This window comes from Marmota flaviventris, chromosome 3 (genome assembly GCF_047511675.1).
Source record: "Marmota flaviventris isolate mMarFla1 chromosome 3, mMarFla1.hap1, whole genome shotgun sequence".
Lineage (NCBI taxonomy): Eukaryota > Metazoa > Chordata > Mammalia > Rodentia > Sciuridae > Marmota > Marmota flaviventris.
In genome coordinates this window covers 47275680-47293002 of record NC_092500.1, presented here as the reverse complement: position 1 = coordinate 47293002, position 17323 = coordinate 47275680, and the positions used below count along the sequence as shown (strand labels likewise).

The following is a 17323-nucleotide window of genomic DNA, read 5'->3' as shown; positions in this document are numbered from 1 at the left end:
AAAACACCCTAAATTTGCCATTAAGAAAGAACTCTTCTGCCTCGGGATGGGTTTCCAGGGAATAGGATTTCATGCTTCACCCAACATTTGATAGTGTTTCAGATAACAAAATTTCAGAGAAAGTTTCTCTCCAGAGGCCTTGCTGAAGAATATTTATTTTAAAATACTGCCCTTTTTGGATGTAGTCTGAGTCTGTCTTTATATATTCATGTATATATTTTCAAGTTACATTTATAAAGTGTCCTAGTTTTATATCTCTAACAATTTAAAAAGCTCCAGGCTTTTCTTCTCATTTCTTCTTTTCTTGTATCAGTGTCCACTCTTTACATGTCTTTTCTGAAATTGTTGATTAGATTATCTAAAGTTTGGTGCTTGGCAGTTTTTTTTCCCTGTTATTATTCTAGTTTACTGCATTTGGCTTTGAAATACTATTTTTAAATGTTAAGAATACCATAATTTAGGAATTCATAACTAGTCCAAACTAAATAACTAGGGGGGAGCATACTGGGAAAATTCAGCCAATTTAGTGCTTTCATTTCGCTCTCCCACATAATTCTCTCTCCACCACTTTCAGAGGCCAGCTCTTTTTGTGGAGTCAGGCTGGTAGAGAGGATTAGTATAAGCTATCTTTCTGTGTGCTTTAGAATATGCTGCTTAGTTCTTGTAGAATCAGGGTTTGGAAGATAAAATGTCTTGATTAAAGATTTAAAATCTGTGTTCAAAAAAGGTTTAGGAGAGATTGCTTTTGGTATATACATTTACCATTCTTTCTTGGTACAATCTCGATTTTTGCTGCTTCTTGTCCTTATAATATGGTGTGAGAGTTAAGAGAAGGTTGTCAGTTAACAAGGTTACACCTATAAGCCCTTGATAAGTCATTTGTTCGAAATTGACAAATTGTGCATAGAAACAATTCTAAAATGTTTTATATCTAGTTGAAGAGAAAGTATGAAGTATAAAGTATTTAATTATTAGAAAATATAAATTATTTAATTTTAACTAAATTTTTTGGTGGGGTGGGGGGCGTGTACTGGGAATTGAACTCAGGGGCACATGGCTACTGAGGCACATTCCCCAGCTCTGCTTTGTGTGTGTGTGTGTGTGTGTATGTGTGTGTGTGTGTGTGTATATATATATATATATATTTTTTTTTTTTTTTTTTTTTTTTTTAATTTAGGGATAGGATCTCACTGAGCTCCTTAGCAGCCTCGATTTTGCCGAGACTGACTTTGAGCTCTCAATCCTCCTTCCTCAGCCTCCCAAGCCACTGGGATTTTACTCAAGTGTATTGGCTTAGTTTTAACCAGTTCTAAAATCTCCATTTAACACATCAACTTTAATGTATAGCCAGTAATTCAATGTAGTATTGACATATTCCCTTTGAAATCAGTAGAATTTGATTTCTAAGTACCAAACTTTATTCTTTTTCAAGAGGAAAATGTGAATACCATACCTTTTTATTTGCCACATTTGGTCATTTAAATTGGCTCTTCTTCTAAAGTATATCCTTTACCTAGCCACTTCTTACCACTTCTACTGCTGCCTCTATAATATAAGTCATCTTCATCCTCCTAGCCCATTTTCCTGCTTATAGTCTTTTCCCTCCTTAGTCCATTCCTCATGGTGTAAATAGAGTCATTTTTTAAAAACATACTCCCAATTATGTCAGTTTTAAAAATACAGCCTCCAGATATCTCTTCTTATTTCTTGTCTTACACAGTAAAATCCAAAGTTCCCCAGACCTGCAAGGAACTAAACGATCTGGTTCTTAACCTGTATCTCTGACTTAATTTCCTACCATTCACCATTACTAAATTCATGCTGTTTGAGTCATATACTAAGGGTCTTGCTGTTACCTTCTGAACTGAATATTCTTCCTACAGGTATTTTCCTTGTAGTTCCTTTAGTTCTCTGCTTGTTTTCTTTCCAGTTCCACCATCCCTGGCTGTTGTAAAATATTTTCCTATTCTTTTCCAAAAAAATCATCTATGTAAAGGACAGCTCTTTAAAATTAAGTAAATTATAACTTTATGAAAACTTGTCACTTTTATTTTTTTTCTTCTAATTTTGCCATAGATCAGAAATCTTTGTCTTATCCCAGAACCCATCCCTGGTCTGAACCTCACATTTGGGAAGCATTCTATTCTTATCTCTCATTTTGCTGAAGAAATATAAAAATAATCGTCATTCTCACTGATACGTAAATTCTGTATTGAAGCACACAAAACAGAAATGAGTTTCTGCATTTTCCCTCTCTATTTCCCTCCTTTCTTCCTCTCCTACTTTTTTTCCTTCTCTCCTGCCTCCTCACAGTGCTTAAAAAGTCCAATATTACTGAAAGAGGAACATTTCTGAATTTTCCTTTGAGACATTGCATTTTACACAATTTTAAGCATAAAGTTTTTCATTCTATATAGTTACTTTCAATTTTGGCATTCTAAGAGTCTATAATTGTTTTTAATAGTAAAGTTATGCAGATGTTGTCAAAAGAAGAATATACTTTGTATCCATTTGAACTAATTTATGTGTGTAAAATTTGATGAGATATGCTCTAGTATTCACCTACAATTTTATTGTATTATGTATATTTTATGCCATTTTCCCATGTGTGTTCTTTCTTAGAATTAGAGCTCAGGAGTAAAGGTCCTGTAAAGAGAATCAAATGTATTCTTGGTGTTTGCAAATCAAACTCTTAAAATTTCATGTATGTTGAGTCTTAATTTGTAAACTATAGCATTATTTTTTGTTTTTGCTATGTTTCTTTTTTGAATTAAACTCACTAAAGAGCCCTTTTTGCGCCACCTCCCAACCCCCAGTGCTTAGGAGGTTTAATAGCCATGTGGGATTCTAGTTTGGAATGATCTTCAGAATTATATATCATGAGAGTCACCAGAGTCCTCTGCCCAATTATTAAGTACCTATGTTCTAATGAATTAATAGATTCTTTAAAATATCTATATTTCACACCTAAAAAGATTAACAGTCCCCAGATGTATAGCAGAGTAATGGTTAAATTGTCCTTAGACTGCTATTCATCTGTACCCCAGTAGCTTTTTCTGAGACACCATTAGGAAGGATTCCTACAAATTTAATAGAGGACTTGAAATGTAAAGAAATTATTTAATAGCATGGATGATTTCACCAAAGTTGCACATAAAATTTGGTCTTTAGCCTGTAGAATGTCAGTTCACCATGTCTACTGGTAAATAATAGTGACTAGAGTGTTTCATTTTGAAATAAGACAAAGGAATTTTTGCTTGTGTCTTATTTGCAATTGAAGAAGATACTCTTATCCATAATGAGTGTTTAAGACATACCAAATTTGAGGTGAGATTCCCTTCAAATTTGTACTTTTGAAAAGATATAGTCACCTTTTATTCAAGTCTTTACAATTTTTCTTCATCACTAGCATTTCAGCTTCTTACTCTGAATTTCAAAGTACTATCAGGGAGAAGACATATTGACCTGAAAATAATTTACTTAAGTTGGTTGATAGTTTTGGAAACTTTATAGAGGTCACCTTAAAAATAACCAAATAAATAAAAATTAGCACGGATTTTAGTAATTTTGGTGTGGACTCAAAATTGCTAGTGTTGGATATGGTAATGATTTAAAAAAAACAAGAATAAACAGTAAAAAAGATAAAAATTTATACCAGTATGATGAAGGAAAAATTGCCTGCTTATGGGCGGGTACTTGTGACTCAAGATAAAATTCTAGTGTATCACTACATGCTGATTCAAAAAATGCTATCTCAAATTTTGATTGTAAGGAAAGATAATATGCTCTGGAAGACATAATTTTAGAAGTAGATAGTAACAAGACACTAATGTTAAAAGATGCATGTGAAGATTGTGAGTGATGGAATTTAAACTTTTAAAAAGAATCTATGGGAAATTATATTTGGGGTTATTTTTCAAGAGTGATATTAAATTCCTTAAAAGTAAGCAGAACTCTTGCATGAGACAGGCTTTAAGATTCATCTTTTACATTGGGGACTTAAAACTAAATGTCTAATGCTGTGTTGTTATAGTCAGATTTTATCATGAGCCCATTTAGCCCTTAGTTGTTCTACTTCAGAATCTCAATAGTATTCTCTTAATTTGGAAGGTAAAGCTGTGGACACTTTTCAAAATACTATTCTTGATAAAAGTAATATTTTTGTTTAGGTGACAAACAGCATGTTTGGTGCTTCAAGAAAGAAGTTTGTAGAGGGGGTCGACAGTGACTACCATGACGAAAACATGTACTACAGCCAGTCTTCTATGTTCCCACATCGGTCAGAAAAAGATGTAAGTTCATTGTTTGCATGTATTTACTCACCAGTGTCTGTTTCTGGGTTCCTGCAAAGCAACATGTAAACTGCGGGGTTCTGTGTGGTTGAGTGTTAGGCACAGTGCTAGGCTTTGGAGATACAAAGACAAGTAACTTTGATTCTAACCCGGAAACATATTGCCCTATGGTTCTTACCTTGGGACATGATAGTAGTGTGGTAGGAAGTACTCAAGGACTTAGTGTTAACGTTGTATGTATGACTTTTAGATCATCTGTTTTTTTGTTTAACATGGGAAGTAACTTTTGTATTAAAACTAATGGACACATGGAGAACAGATTTGCATAGATTTGAAGATAAAATGGCAAGCATAAAATGGACAATTTTCTGGCTTTAGGCTTATACCTTAAATAGAGTATTTTTTTCTCTCTTCATCCTTGGGGATAAAAATGTTTGACACACTGCATTCAGGATATAGTAGATGAGATAGAGACATAATCCCATTACGGGGTTTAGAATACAGTGAAATCATAATTAGCAAATGGGTAAAATTTTTAAAAATAAAATTTTGAATTATATTAAGTCATTTTAAGTTATAATTTATACCTATGTCATACTAGTTGCAGTTGTCTTATACTTTTTACCTATCCAATCCTTTTCCTCTTTCAAAACTTTACATATTTGATGTTCCTAATATTCTTTCTATGTGACAGTCTCCTCTATTAAACTAATGAGATTTTTACTAGTTTAAAGCACTTATAATGTTCTACGATTTGTAACAGTGATGCTCATTTTCTTTAAAATCTATTACTAGTAAATAACTATCATTTTAGAATTTCACAAATTAGCTTGACCTAGGTTTCAGATAGGATTTTAGTTTTTTGTTGTTGTTGTTTTTAATTCTGTTTTTTTAAATTGTCATTTTGGAAACTGATCAATTGCTTTATTAGGACTCTTTTCAAATTATGTGTTTGGTGGCTTGGTTAATAATTAGTGTGCACTTTAATAGCTTATGGAAGAATGTCATCTAATATTCTGTTTGCTGTTTTCTTACTCTAGTTATTTATTATTTGATATAAATTATATTTGAATTATTATTTACACATATGTCTATGTTTAAATGTTGACTTTGTAGATTAAAATTGGGGATGTATATTTGATAGTATTGCAGAAACTGTAAAGCTATGACTTGTGTATTATTGTGATGGTTTAGTGAGATTTAAGTTTGATAGAAAAATGGTAGTAAAATTCTATAGATTAAAAAGCATTTATTTTAAATTAGGAAGATATGAAGCTTTCAAACAGAAATCTAAAATAGAGCATGTGTAGAAGGTAAATTTCAGAGAAATGCCTGTCTTCTAGAAAGCAGAAACACTGCATTTGTGTGAGTTCTAAAATCAGAATTAGTACATGCACTCACATTTATACTCAAATATTTTGGTTATCATTTCAATCATGTTGATTTTCACAGAAGTTACTCATCCTGGTTTACTCTATGAAACTTGATTTTTAACCTTATTAATAAGGTACTATGACATACCAATTAACAACTTGGATTCTAAAGCAATACACACGTGTTTGATTCCTGATTGCCTGTTAACAAGAATTTCTTCAAGCATCAGTTTCTTCATCTATAAAGTGGTGATAACAACATAGTAGCTACCTCATAAATTGCTGCTGATACTGTTACTTTTTTTCTTATTGATAAAGACAGGGAAACTACAAATTTGTGAAAGTACAGATGAGAAGAATAAAATTAAAATTACTCATTCTTACCAGGAATAATTTCTAGAATTTTGATTTTATACTTCAAATATCTTCATTAAAAATTTTATAGTTTTTAAAATTTCTAGAACATACTGACATTTTCCACCAGAAATTTTGTACTTATTTTTACTCTCATTACCACTGTTCATTCCTTTAATACAACTATTACCTTTTATTTGCTAATAGAGAAAATAAGTTTATTGTTTTAATGTAGATTAATGTCACTAATTTTACGCACAAACACACATGAACACATGGTTGTCTTTTTCTTATAGTTATTGGCCATTTATATTTCTTTGTGTGGGTTATCTATCATTTCCTTTTTTGCTGTTGATAATGAGTCTTGTTATTACTTTCCACATATTAGGGTTAATAACCTCTTGTCATTTGATACAAAAATATTTTTCTGTATTTTTCACCTTTAATTTAGTTTATGGTATTTATAATATTCAGATATTTTTCATTTGATTTCAACGTGATCTCTCAATCTTTTTTGCTCATTTTCTTCTTTTAAATTAAAGTTTTGTTTTAACAAATACATGGATAAAATCAGATTAAACGTGTCTCCTCAGATATTTCTGTTTCTTTATGGGATCATAGGATTTTCTAAAACTGTTTCTGTTTTCAAAATATTTAGAAAGACCTTTACTAATAGCTTTTTCTAGTAATTTAAAAAAATTCTTCACCTATGGCTTATTTCCATTAGAAATATATTTTGGTTTAAGAAAAATATTTTGGTTTAAGGACTGGTATTGTAAGGTTTCAAACATTTTTTCCCTAGTGAAGTTATCCAGTTGTCTCACCACTATTTATGCTTTATATCATGGGACAGAAAACTTTACTTACAGTACCACATAGAAACTAGGCTTTGTGAATTAAGGGAAAAAATCAAAGGTATTATATAATCATTTATATTGTAAAACCCATTCTTAGTTTATACATCCTACAAAAACTGTCCGTGTACTGATTTGGCTCACAGGTAGTAATTTGTCCACTCCTGAACCTTTCACTTATGACTAATTAAAATATTCCCTTTAATATATTAGTGTCTTATGTGTTCTTGGGTCTTTTTTAAACCCTTGGTCTATTTATCATACTGATTCCATGTCAGAGCTACTATTCCAATTGCTGTAGCTTCAGCTTTAAAGACTATTTTAACATATTAGGTAAAGTCTTATACATCCCTTTTTTTCCATAAAAATGTTTTTGACTACTACACATAAATGCCAATGTTTACCTTCCTTAGAAGGATCTCTCCTTTTAATCCTATTCTTTTTGGCTTTTAAAAAGTAGGCTTTGGGGCTCAATTGGTAGAGTGCTTGCCTCTTGTGCACAAGGCTCTGGGTTCAATCCACAGCACCACCAAAGGAAAAAAAAAATAGGCTTTTATAGTTGCCATTTTCATTGCATCTTTCAGATTGACTTTTACTAATCTGTAAAAAATATTTATTTCATAATCAACTACCTTACAAAACTCTTACTAGTTTTTTTTTTTTTTAAGCTATTGGAAATGTGGGACTCAGAAGTCCCTACTATATAAGTTTCTATCTCAGCTTCATGATTTACTGGCTATGTTTAGTAGCGAAAGTTACTCGATTTCTGTTTTATCTGTTTTCTCATTTCTACAATCGGAACAATAGTAGGTGACTCATGGGTTGTTGTAAGGACTGAATGGATAATTATATGTAAAACTTTAAGATGAAGAAATAATTAATATTGCTCTTAATATGATTATTAATAACATTTCATTTGATTCTGTTTGATTTTCTAGGTAAAGTATCTGCAAATAATGATTATTTTCATTCTTTATAAAAGCTTATAAAGAAAAATATTTTAACATACCAAATAAATTGGACAGTTTTATTATTTTTTCTTTTTGTAAGTAAAAAGTATTTTTAATTGTAATTTAAAAAAAAAAAAACTGCTTAGTGGTTGAGTGAATCTTCAAGCCAGTTTAATGAGATGTTAATAATATACTTTATGTGTGAAGTTTTTGAACGGGCTGAAGCAGTGGTTTGAGTTAATATTTCTTTAAGTAGAACTCATTCAATAAATATCTTATTCTGATGTCTGCAGAAGTGATTAAAATCAGTTTCTTAATGTCATTGAACTATATACACTTAAAAATGTTTAATAGTTAAAAATCAAAATTTCTGATTTACCCTGTTCATATAGCATAAAAGCTAACTATTGCTGCTTCATCTGTATGACTGTAGAGGCATTTAGGAAAGTATTCTCTCTGATATTGTGTGCTAGTTAAATTGGTAAGTAATTTTTTTAGAGCTCCTCCTTTGATAATAAAGACCTTTTATGAGGTGCCTGTACATTTATGTGACTTTATATATAGAATGCTCTATTTGATATTTTGAAATATAAAAGTGATGTTATACATAATACAGTTGTTGTTACAATAGTTTAACCAGATTAAGTTAATCATAGGCATATATGAGCATATTTTCCTTGTTATAGTTATTGTCTTTTTGGAATCTTTATAAAAATAAAATCCAACCAACTTGTAGAATTTTAAAAATATATATATTTGCAATTTTACTGCTTACACATTTTTTCTAGTTTATGAATCTTTGTAAAATGTTACACATTTCGATGATTCTTAAGCATAAGCATTTGAGAAGCACAAACTTGTGGGAATCTCTTTTGTTTTAATGTATGGTGAAAAGACAAATGAGATGTGACACATATTCCTTACTTTTAAAAAGCTCTTAAAACTAGAAGGAGTAGACTGTGTACTAATTCTGCCAAATCATTTTTGAATTCATACCTAGCTTTCATTGTTAACCTATAACAGTTATAACAACAAAGGTTTCTCTCATGCCAATTATAATGAATAGTTTGTTAAAATCTAGTATAAAATCTAGTATAAGCATACCTTTTGTCACTCATTATCATCATCCTCATGATTAGTGTTTGTGTATAGGAGTTAGGCTGATTAAATCTTTACCTATAGGTGATCTTCTTGTCAACTTATTTTCCCCCAGAATTTCCTGAGGCTTTTTCTTTCATTATATCCAACTCCTTACTAGAATTATCATACCCAAGAAGCCTTCCCTTGACTTCCCTTTTCATAGATGGCATTGTATATACTATAATCACTATCCTCTAAATTCTTTTTGCATTAAAAAAAAAATCAGAGCAGGGTCTAGGCGTGTAGCTCAGTAAGCACTTACCTAGCAGGCTCAAGGCCCAAGGCCCTGGGTTCAAACTCGTGTGTGTGTGTGTGTGTGTGTGTGTGTGTGTGTGAGAGAGAGAGAGAGAGAGAGAGAGAGAGAGAGAGAGAGAAAGAGAGACAGACACAGGGAGAGATAAGATACATCAAGTATCACTACCTGAAAGTACATGTTTATTGTCCTGTTTACTAAATTTTAAGCTTACCAGTGACAGAGACTTCAATTACTGCCATGTACTTAGAATCTATAATATTTAGGAAATAGGAGACTCTCAGTGTTAAAGAGAAGAAGGGAATGGATAATGAAAAGTAGCAGTTACCATTTGCAGATGGGATTATGAAAAAATCTCAAAAATCATCTTGTAAACTTTTAAAAGAAAGTATGATTTACTTGTAAATGTCAGATTTTTATATGGCAATGATGATCTCATAAAAATTAAGTGTAATTAATAGCCAGCATTTTTTAGAGTATGCTCGAAAAAAATTGGAATTAAATATTAAATTATTTGAGGGGAACTTCCAAAACCCATTAAATTCATTGACATTCACATACTCTTTAGACTCATTATTTTAAAGATAAAACCCTGATAAAATATATGCAATCAGTGTAGATACAATTTCAGTGTATCTACAAAGGAATCACACACAAAAAAAGCTCAGTTGTGTGTGTTGTCATCCTCATCATTCTCATCATCTAAACAGTAAGCATTATCTATGATATGAGTTGAGTGTGCTTTATCCAGAGTGCTTCAGATTAGAAAAGTTTCAGATTTCAAATTAACTTGCCTAGACTTTGGTTAAATATCCCTAGTTCAGATGCATGAAATCTGTAATGATTCAAAATTCAAAATCTTTGAGGGTATTTTTGTTTGTTTGTTTGTTTTTGGAAATTTGACATAATAACACTAAGTCTATACTAGTGAGGATTTCTTTTCAAAAAAATTTTTTTGAAGTGAAAGACTAAGCCAGCATTTTTGAGAGAACATTGAGGTGACTACTTTGGAAGTGTAATTAATAGACTTTGTTAAAAATAATGCATTTTAAATGCCTTTACAATGTAAATATTTAAACCAATTATTTGTCTTTCCATAAAACTGTACTTTGGTTCTAGCCTGGAATTCAGGCAATACAATAAAAAGATGTTCATAAGCATATTTTTTTAGTAAAAATGTTTAGTATTAATTGTTTAATACTAAGGAATTAATTACATTGATGATTTCACTATTTTTACAAATATTCTTTATATGTAAACATAGAAGTATTTTAAGGAAAATTTCTTGAACTAGTAAACTCATTTTATTATATCTAATTCATAAGCTGTCAGGTTCTGTACCTTAGTATTTTTTTTCCTGCCTCTAACCCTCTCTTGCTCCTTTCTTCTTTTTGATGTGTTATCTTCTCAGTCTTTCTTTCTATGCCTGTGTGCTAGATTTCATTTTTTAAATGATCCTATTTTAAAAATGTTTGAAGTCTAGACAGGTGTGTAGTAAGTGACGCATGCCTGTAATCCCAGCGGTTTGGGAGGCTGAGACAGGAGATTCATGAGTTCAAAGCCAGCCTCAGCAAAAAGCAAGGCGCTAAATAACTCAGTGAGACTTTGTCTCTAAGTAAAATACAAAATTGAGCTGGGGATGTGGCTCAGTGGTTGAGTGTCCCTGAGTTCAGTCCCCAGTACCAAAAAAAAAAAAAAAAAAAACCAGTTTGAATTCTTTCTAGATGTAGGATTCTGTATGCATACACCCTTGTTTTGTTTCTTTGTGTGAGTATGTGTGTTTGTGTGTGTGTGTAAATAAGATGTAGTTAAAAAAAAAAATCATGTTTTTTATGGAGTGACAACATAATTATAGGAATTTGTTATCACCATACATTTAACTGTATCATACAATGAATTTTTAAAAGATTATTTGAAAAATTATTTCATTTTTAAATTTTTTGTTGTCAGGGAATTTTATTTAACAAAATTTTGTTGTGATTTGAAGCCCAAAGGATATAATTTCTTGACCAAATTTATTTAGTGTTTTTTAAAATAGGTTTTATGGTTGGATGTAAATTTGTCAGAGAGAGGGAGTAATTTTTGAGAAGTGATCACTGTTAGGAAGACTACGGGAGGTAGAAGACTTAATACTTTGTTGCTATGGAGATCTGGTAGGAACCAAATTTGCCTGTTACTAAGTTTTTACAATTTTTAAACAAAAATTGAAACTATTTGGTCATGAATGTCAGAGTTCTATCTATTAATAATGCAAATAATTTTTAAATGTAATTCTGTTTTATTGATTTCCTATGTTAAAAGATAAAGGAGTTCTTTGGATCAGGAAAATAAGTAATTAGAATCACATTATATTAGTTCTTTTTGTTTCTCGGTTTTTATTATTTTCATTGCAGTGTATATTATAGATTTCTTGAGAGTTATGGAAGATGTATAATTATTATGATAGTTTTAGACTGAGAACACAATAACAACTTGTTGGTTTCATCATTCTAGTGATTATGTGACATTTACTCTTCTGTTTACCTTTAGCTTCTCTTAAAAAAACACAAGTTCTGCATCTTCTTTTATCTGAAATTTGTGAAGTAAACTTCTTAGTTTAGCTCCTTGGCAAAAAGCTATATAAATTTAGGGTGTTACTTAATAAATTTCCCAGTCTGATGCCCCTCTGTCTGAGAAACAATGTCTTGCACTGAGAGGAAGATTAGATTATTAGCAGCTGCTGTTACAATTATTGAGCACTTACAGTGTGCTGTATCTTATCTCATTTAATCTATACTCAATTCTATGAGATTGGTAGTGTTATTTCATCTTATAGGAAGGAAACTGAGCTTCAGCTGTTTCATAGGTTAAGTGGCAGAACTAGGATTCAAACCCCAACTCCAACTCTAACTCTGGGCTTTCTCTGTTTATGCTGCATTAGCTATTGTAATGTCTCTTGTCCTAAGGTTTTGTATTTTTGTCAGAAATGCACCTTTTATCATTAAATTTCAACATTTAAAAATAAATATAATTTTTCTGATGTCTGTTAACAGTAATCATTGCTCTGTCAGAGTACATTTCTTGTGCATTTTTGTTGCTTTCATCAATAGCATTCCTGTTCTGTTCACATTCTTTGATTCCTCCATTTTTAGCACTGATTTATTTCATGAAATAAACTTTCAGCATCTAAAAATATATACTATTAGGAATAGATTTTATGATTTTGCATTTTTGACACATTATAAGGCACTAATTTTAACATCTATATAGCTAATCATCACTTATTCTATGTGGAAGTGTTGAAGGTTATAAACTCTTTAAACTACTTTCATATTCCTGGAATGTACTGTTTATAAACCTTCATGTAGTAGAATAAAGAAAATGATATTTAATATTATGCACTACAGTAAATGGGTCACCCTACTACTCTTGATCTCAAGTAACTGAACCACAACTACTCTACCTTCATGTTGCGCCTTACTCCTTACCTCTGTCCTTCCATGCCGAGAGGGCTGATCTCTTGGCACACTTTTAACACATTTGTGCATCTGTAACCTTCATGAGAAAGTAGACTAAATGTTCTTTAAAGTTTAAGTATTCAGTAGGCATAAACTTTTGAAAACAGTAATGTTTTAAGTTGTTCATTTGAAAATGTTCACTTTATGTCATGCATTTTCACCATTGTATATGAAACCTAATAGCTGATAATGATAACAAAGGCATAATTTTTAAGCATTTTATATGTATCTTTTTCCTGTGTCACCAACTAAAGCTTTGCTATATATTATGTGTCTCCTTTGAATCTTGTTCTTGCATTTGGAAGTGAATCTTTAACATGCTTAATATTTCTAGTTAATATTATGATAATAATTATAACACCTAAGAATAATTTGATCTCACATATTTTGATCTATTTGGTTATTAAAAATATATAGTTTGCATGATAGTGTAATTGTCTAGATTGTACAGCCTCTGGATTTGAGAAGAAATATTTATAAGGTTTGATACTTTAATAGAAAATTGATTCCTGTATTATAAATAGTGCTGTTTTTGGAATGGTATGTAATTCAGCCCTGCCCCTGGAAAGTCTGATGTGCATTACCAGTTTACAACTACTATTGCATAAAAAGTTTTGTGAGCTAATCTAGAATAATTAAAACAGCTTAAGTATTTTGATATGAAAATAACATGAACTGTGTATTATAAACTTCATTGTTTAAATGGGTTTTCTTAACTGTGGTCAATGTCATCATAATTTTCCTTCCCTGGAAACCACAGCACAGCAGTCCCTGTAGATAGTTCTCTCTTTTTTTTGAGTCTCCTCTCACCACCTTTTTAGGATGTAAAGTACCATTAATTCTGCTGTCTGAATATTTTGTTTGTAGTCCTACTCTGCTGTTCTAGTTTGATATCTCACTGTTTCCATTTCTGTTTCTGTTCTAGGATTTATCTTCCCAAAGTTCATTTTGATCATGTAATTTCCTTGCTTAATATTATTTTTCTCTTTATTGTCATCCTTAGTAACCATCTTTGTATAACATTTATGAGGACTGTTTGCACTCTGATCCCAATTTTCTTGTATTTTTCCCATTCTTATATTCCCCATTTGGATGAGCTTTGTCTCCTTTTCTAATTATCCTGTTATCCAGCCACCACTATTTCTTATTGTTTTCTCACTGACCTTATTCTCACTGCATATCCTTGGCCTGGTAGGCCCCTCATCTATACCCTCATCAAATGTTATCCCCTATAGAGTTTTACTGATATATCACTCTTGTGCAGAATTACCTTCTCCAGTGATTCTTTATACTTCTTGATAGCATTGCCACACATGCCTTAGAATATAATTTGTATAACTCATTCTTTTTCCCCACTGGATTATAAACCTTTTGATGGCATAGCCCATACCTTATTTAATGAAAGTGTTTTGATGGTTGTCTAATATGAAACAGGAAATACATAAACACACTTACATATGTACATTTTTATTTACTCAGCTTAAGTATCTATATATAGTATTACTACATTGCTGTGTCTGTGAAGAAATGTAAAGATGAATGTTTCATATGCTATACCTTCATTTATATTCTACTAGGAAAAAAAGATATTGGTGCAATAAATGCATTGTATAAGTACCATGAAAGTCATATCATTTACCAATAAATTATATAAATCATATACCATGTCTTTTTGTATGCTTTTTACTTGTTTCTTTGCTCTTGTATCTTCTCTCCACTTTTAAGACTTCATGTGTAGTTGTTCAGTTTTTCTCCCAATTTGATACACATAATTTAATTGTATGTAAAAACCAGGGAGTATTCTTACAACATAGAAAACTTTTCTATTTAGAATTTGTTTAATATTATCTAGGAATCAAGTCATCTCACTTATAAATTTATAAAACTGATTTTTTTTGAGATGTTATCCTTGTGTTTTTGTTAGATATGTTAGCTTTTTTTTTTTAAGGGAAGCAGTAATGCTGTTTTAGGTTAGTATAATTTTTAGAAAATTTGTATTAAAAATTATTTCCAGTTGCTGTTTGATTTATCTAGTTATTATCTCTTAAGAAACATGATTACATATTTATGTTTTGAAGAATGAGAAATGTGCGTTAGACTGATTTTTATGGTGTGATATACAAGATTTGTAAAATATAAATGCAATGCTTTGTGCTCTTTCTTTATGCTCTAATGTAATTAATTTGTTTCTAGATGCTGGCATCACCATCTACATCAGGTCAGCTGTCTCAGTTTGGGGCAAGTTTATACGGGCAACAAAGTAAGAATTTTGTATTTATTCTGGGATACTTTATTTAAAGAGAAAAATAAATAACTACTACATAAAAAACAATGGATGCTGCCCTTTGGGGTTTATTGTAGGGCTTAGCAGGAAAAATTCTTAATTTTCAGAATTTTCTTTATTTTACTATATAGTAAAACCTCATTATTTCAGGCCTCATTCTAAATTGGTTATTACTTATGTATAGCATAGATTGAAATTTATTTTGATATCTTTTGTATCTAGATGTTCCTTTGTAAAGTATTGTTGAAATTTTGGGTAAACAAAAGTAGATATTCTATTTTTCAATTAGAGGAAGTTAAAAGATTTTTTCTTTTCTTTTCTTTTTTTTTTTTTTTTTTTTTGGTTTGGTTGGTTTGATAAGATTGTTTCATTTGTGTTTTTCGGCCTGTCATTGTAAACCTATTTCTTAGCAGCAGTGTATGATTTTTTTTGTTTGTTTGTTTTGGTTTAGCAGTGTTTCTTCTTTTGCTTTAGATCTCTCTGGTTATAGAATCTAGATTTTTTGACTCACATTTTTTTCATTATATAAGATTCTTCTTTTTAGAAGTATTTAATACTTTAAAAGCGCTTAGCATAGTGCCTGGCGCATAGTAAGTGCTCAATAAATGCTAGCTATTACTATCACAAAATTTTTATAAAACTCCAAATTATAAAATATCTTCATATTTTTGCAAATCAAGTTTTTAGAATGTTACATAGTAATAAGATTTTATCATCTCTAGTATCAAAGATCTGTTGATTTCTCATTTCTGTTAATAGCATCTCTGTTAATGAAAGGGGGAGGGAGTTAAAAGTGTTATAAATTCTCATCAAAGATCATAGAATAATTGAGTAACTGGAGTAGACATCTAGTGACTACTTTAACCCACTTCAGATAAAAATTAATTGTTTAATTTGGAGCTCTTCTGGTATAATGGGAAGCAACATTTTGATTGGTATCAGAATAGCTCATTATATCACTTTGCCCTTCACATTGATTTTAGTTTAGTAGAAGGATAAAACTTATTTTGTATACAAGGGTTATTTCCATCTATTTTTCTATCTTTTGTGTCTTTCCTCTTTTGCTCTGAAACACAATTTTGCTAGTACAGGAGTAGTAAATAAAATTTATTAATTCTTTATATGTATTTTAGCAGTTTTCCTGTAATTAAACAAAAACATTTACAAAACTTTTTATTACGTAAAAAACATGTGGCTTATTTATCCACAAATGTTTAGCCTAGGTGTTGAGGAAATATTATTAGCAAGTAATGTGTTGTTTTTAGCCTGTGCTTTTACCCTTCTTGTAAGGCTTACACTAGAAATATGTAGCTATTTTAAAACTATATTTTATTTAGAACAACTGCGAAGACCTAATTTTTCTTTTGAAAGTCCAGGGTTTATCATTGCAGAAAGTAGACATAGAATGGAGAAAAATTTATAAGTGAGAAGCTGAGGTGATTTTATAAAGGATAATGGCAGTGATCAGCTGTCTGGATTTTTAAAAATCTAAGTTTTTTTTTTAATGTATAGATGTGTAATTATAATTGGGCTAAGGTATAGGATAGATTTGGTTTGAAATACAGTAATATCATTGGTATGATGGACATTGACATTCAAATTTAAGTTATCATTGTGTTTCTTGCCTAATAATATACAGAGAATAATTAGTGAACAAATTTATTTTTCTTACAAAATGTGTTTTAAAAGAAACCATATATGATAGGTATTCTCTGTTGGACTGTAATTATATTGAATGGCTATATTCTTATAATATCTGTGAAGCAATTTGAATACATAGTTTACTTTTTTAAACTGACATTTCAGGTATTAACCTACTGAAAAATTGAACCTTAGATTAATAGGAACTGAACTGTTTTGATTCAGGATACAGTTATTTTCCAGGCTACACCTTTAGAAGCTGTAACTAGTGAAAAAATGATAGCATGGGTTGCCAGTTTCTTTTAGGTTCAGAGACTCTAGAGAGCCAAATGGATCATATAACTGGCAGGTAATAGGAACACCCACATCGTCAGACAGGAGAACACAAGCTACCATGTGGGACTTGGAGGTCAGAGTTTTAATAGTTTTAACTAAGTCAGAATGGTAAAATTTGGAGGATGGAGAGATTGGAACGTAAGTGGGATAGATTAGAAATGTAACTCTCAGGGCAACTTATTGTATTTGTACATTGAGGTTGGTATAACTCAAAGCTCTTTTTCTCAACTGCCATTGAATTCCATCATTAACTCTATTCATATTGGCAAAGTTCAATAGGGATTTGTGCCATTCAAATATGAGGTCTGCTAGTAATCTGTTGTTCTTGATATTAGAATAATTAAGAGGT

General features: G+C 30.8%; 1 protein-coding gene across 5 annotated transcripts in view; it reads left to right on the top strand.

Moving 5' to 3' along the window:
* Cnot2 (CCR4-NOT transcription complex subunit 2) overlaps positions 1 to 17323 on the top strand; it is a 100837-nt gene that overhangs the window by 53384 nt on the left and 30130 nt on the right. For all 5 annotated transcript variants that reach the window (XM_071609684.1, XM_071609681.1, XM_027923430.3 and 2 more), the window contains 2 exons: positions 4170 to 4292; positions 14907 to 14973. In XM_071609684.1, coding sequence (XP_071465785.1) covers positions 4170 to 4292; positions 14907 to 14973 — 190 coding nt within the window. The remainder of the gene's footprint in view (positions 1 to 4169; positions 4293 to 14906; positions 14974 to 17323) is intronic.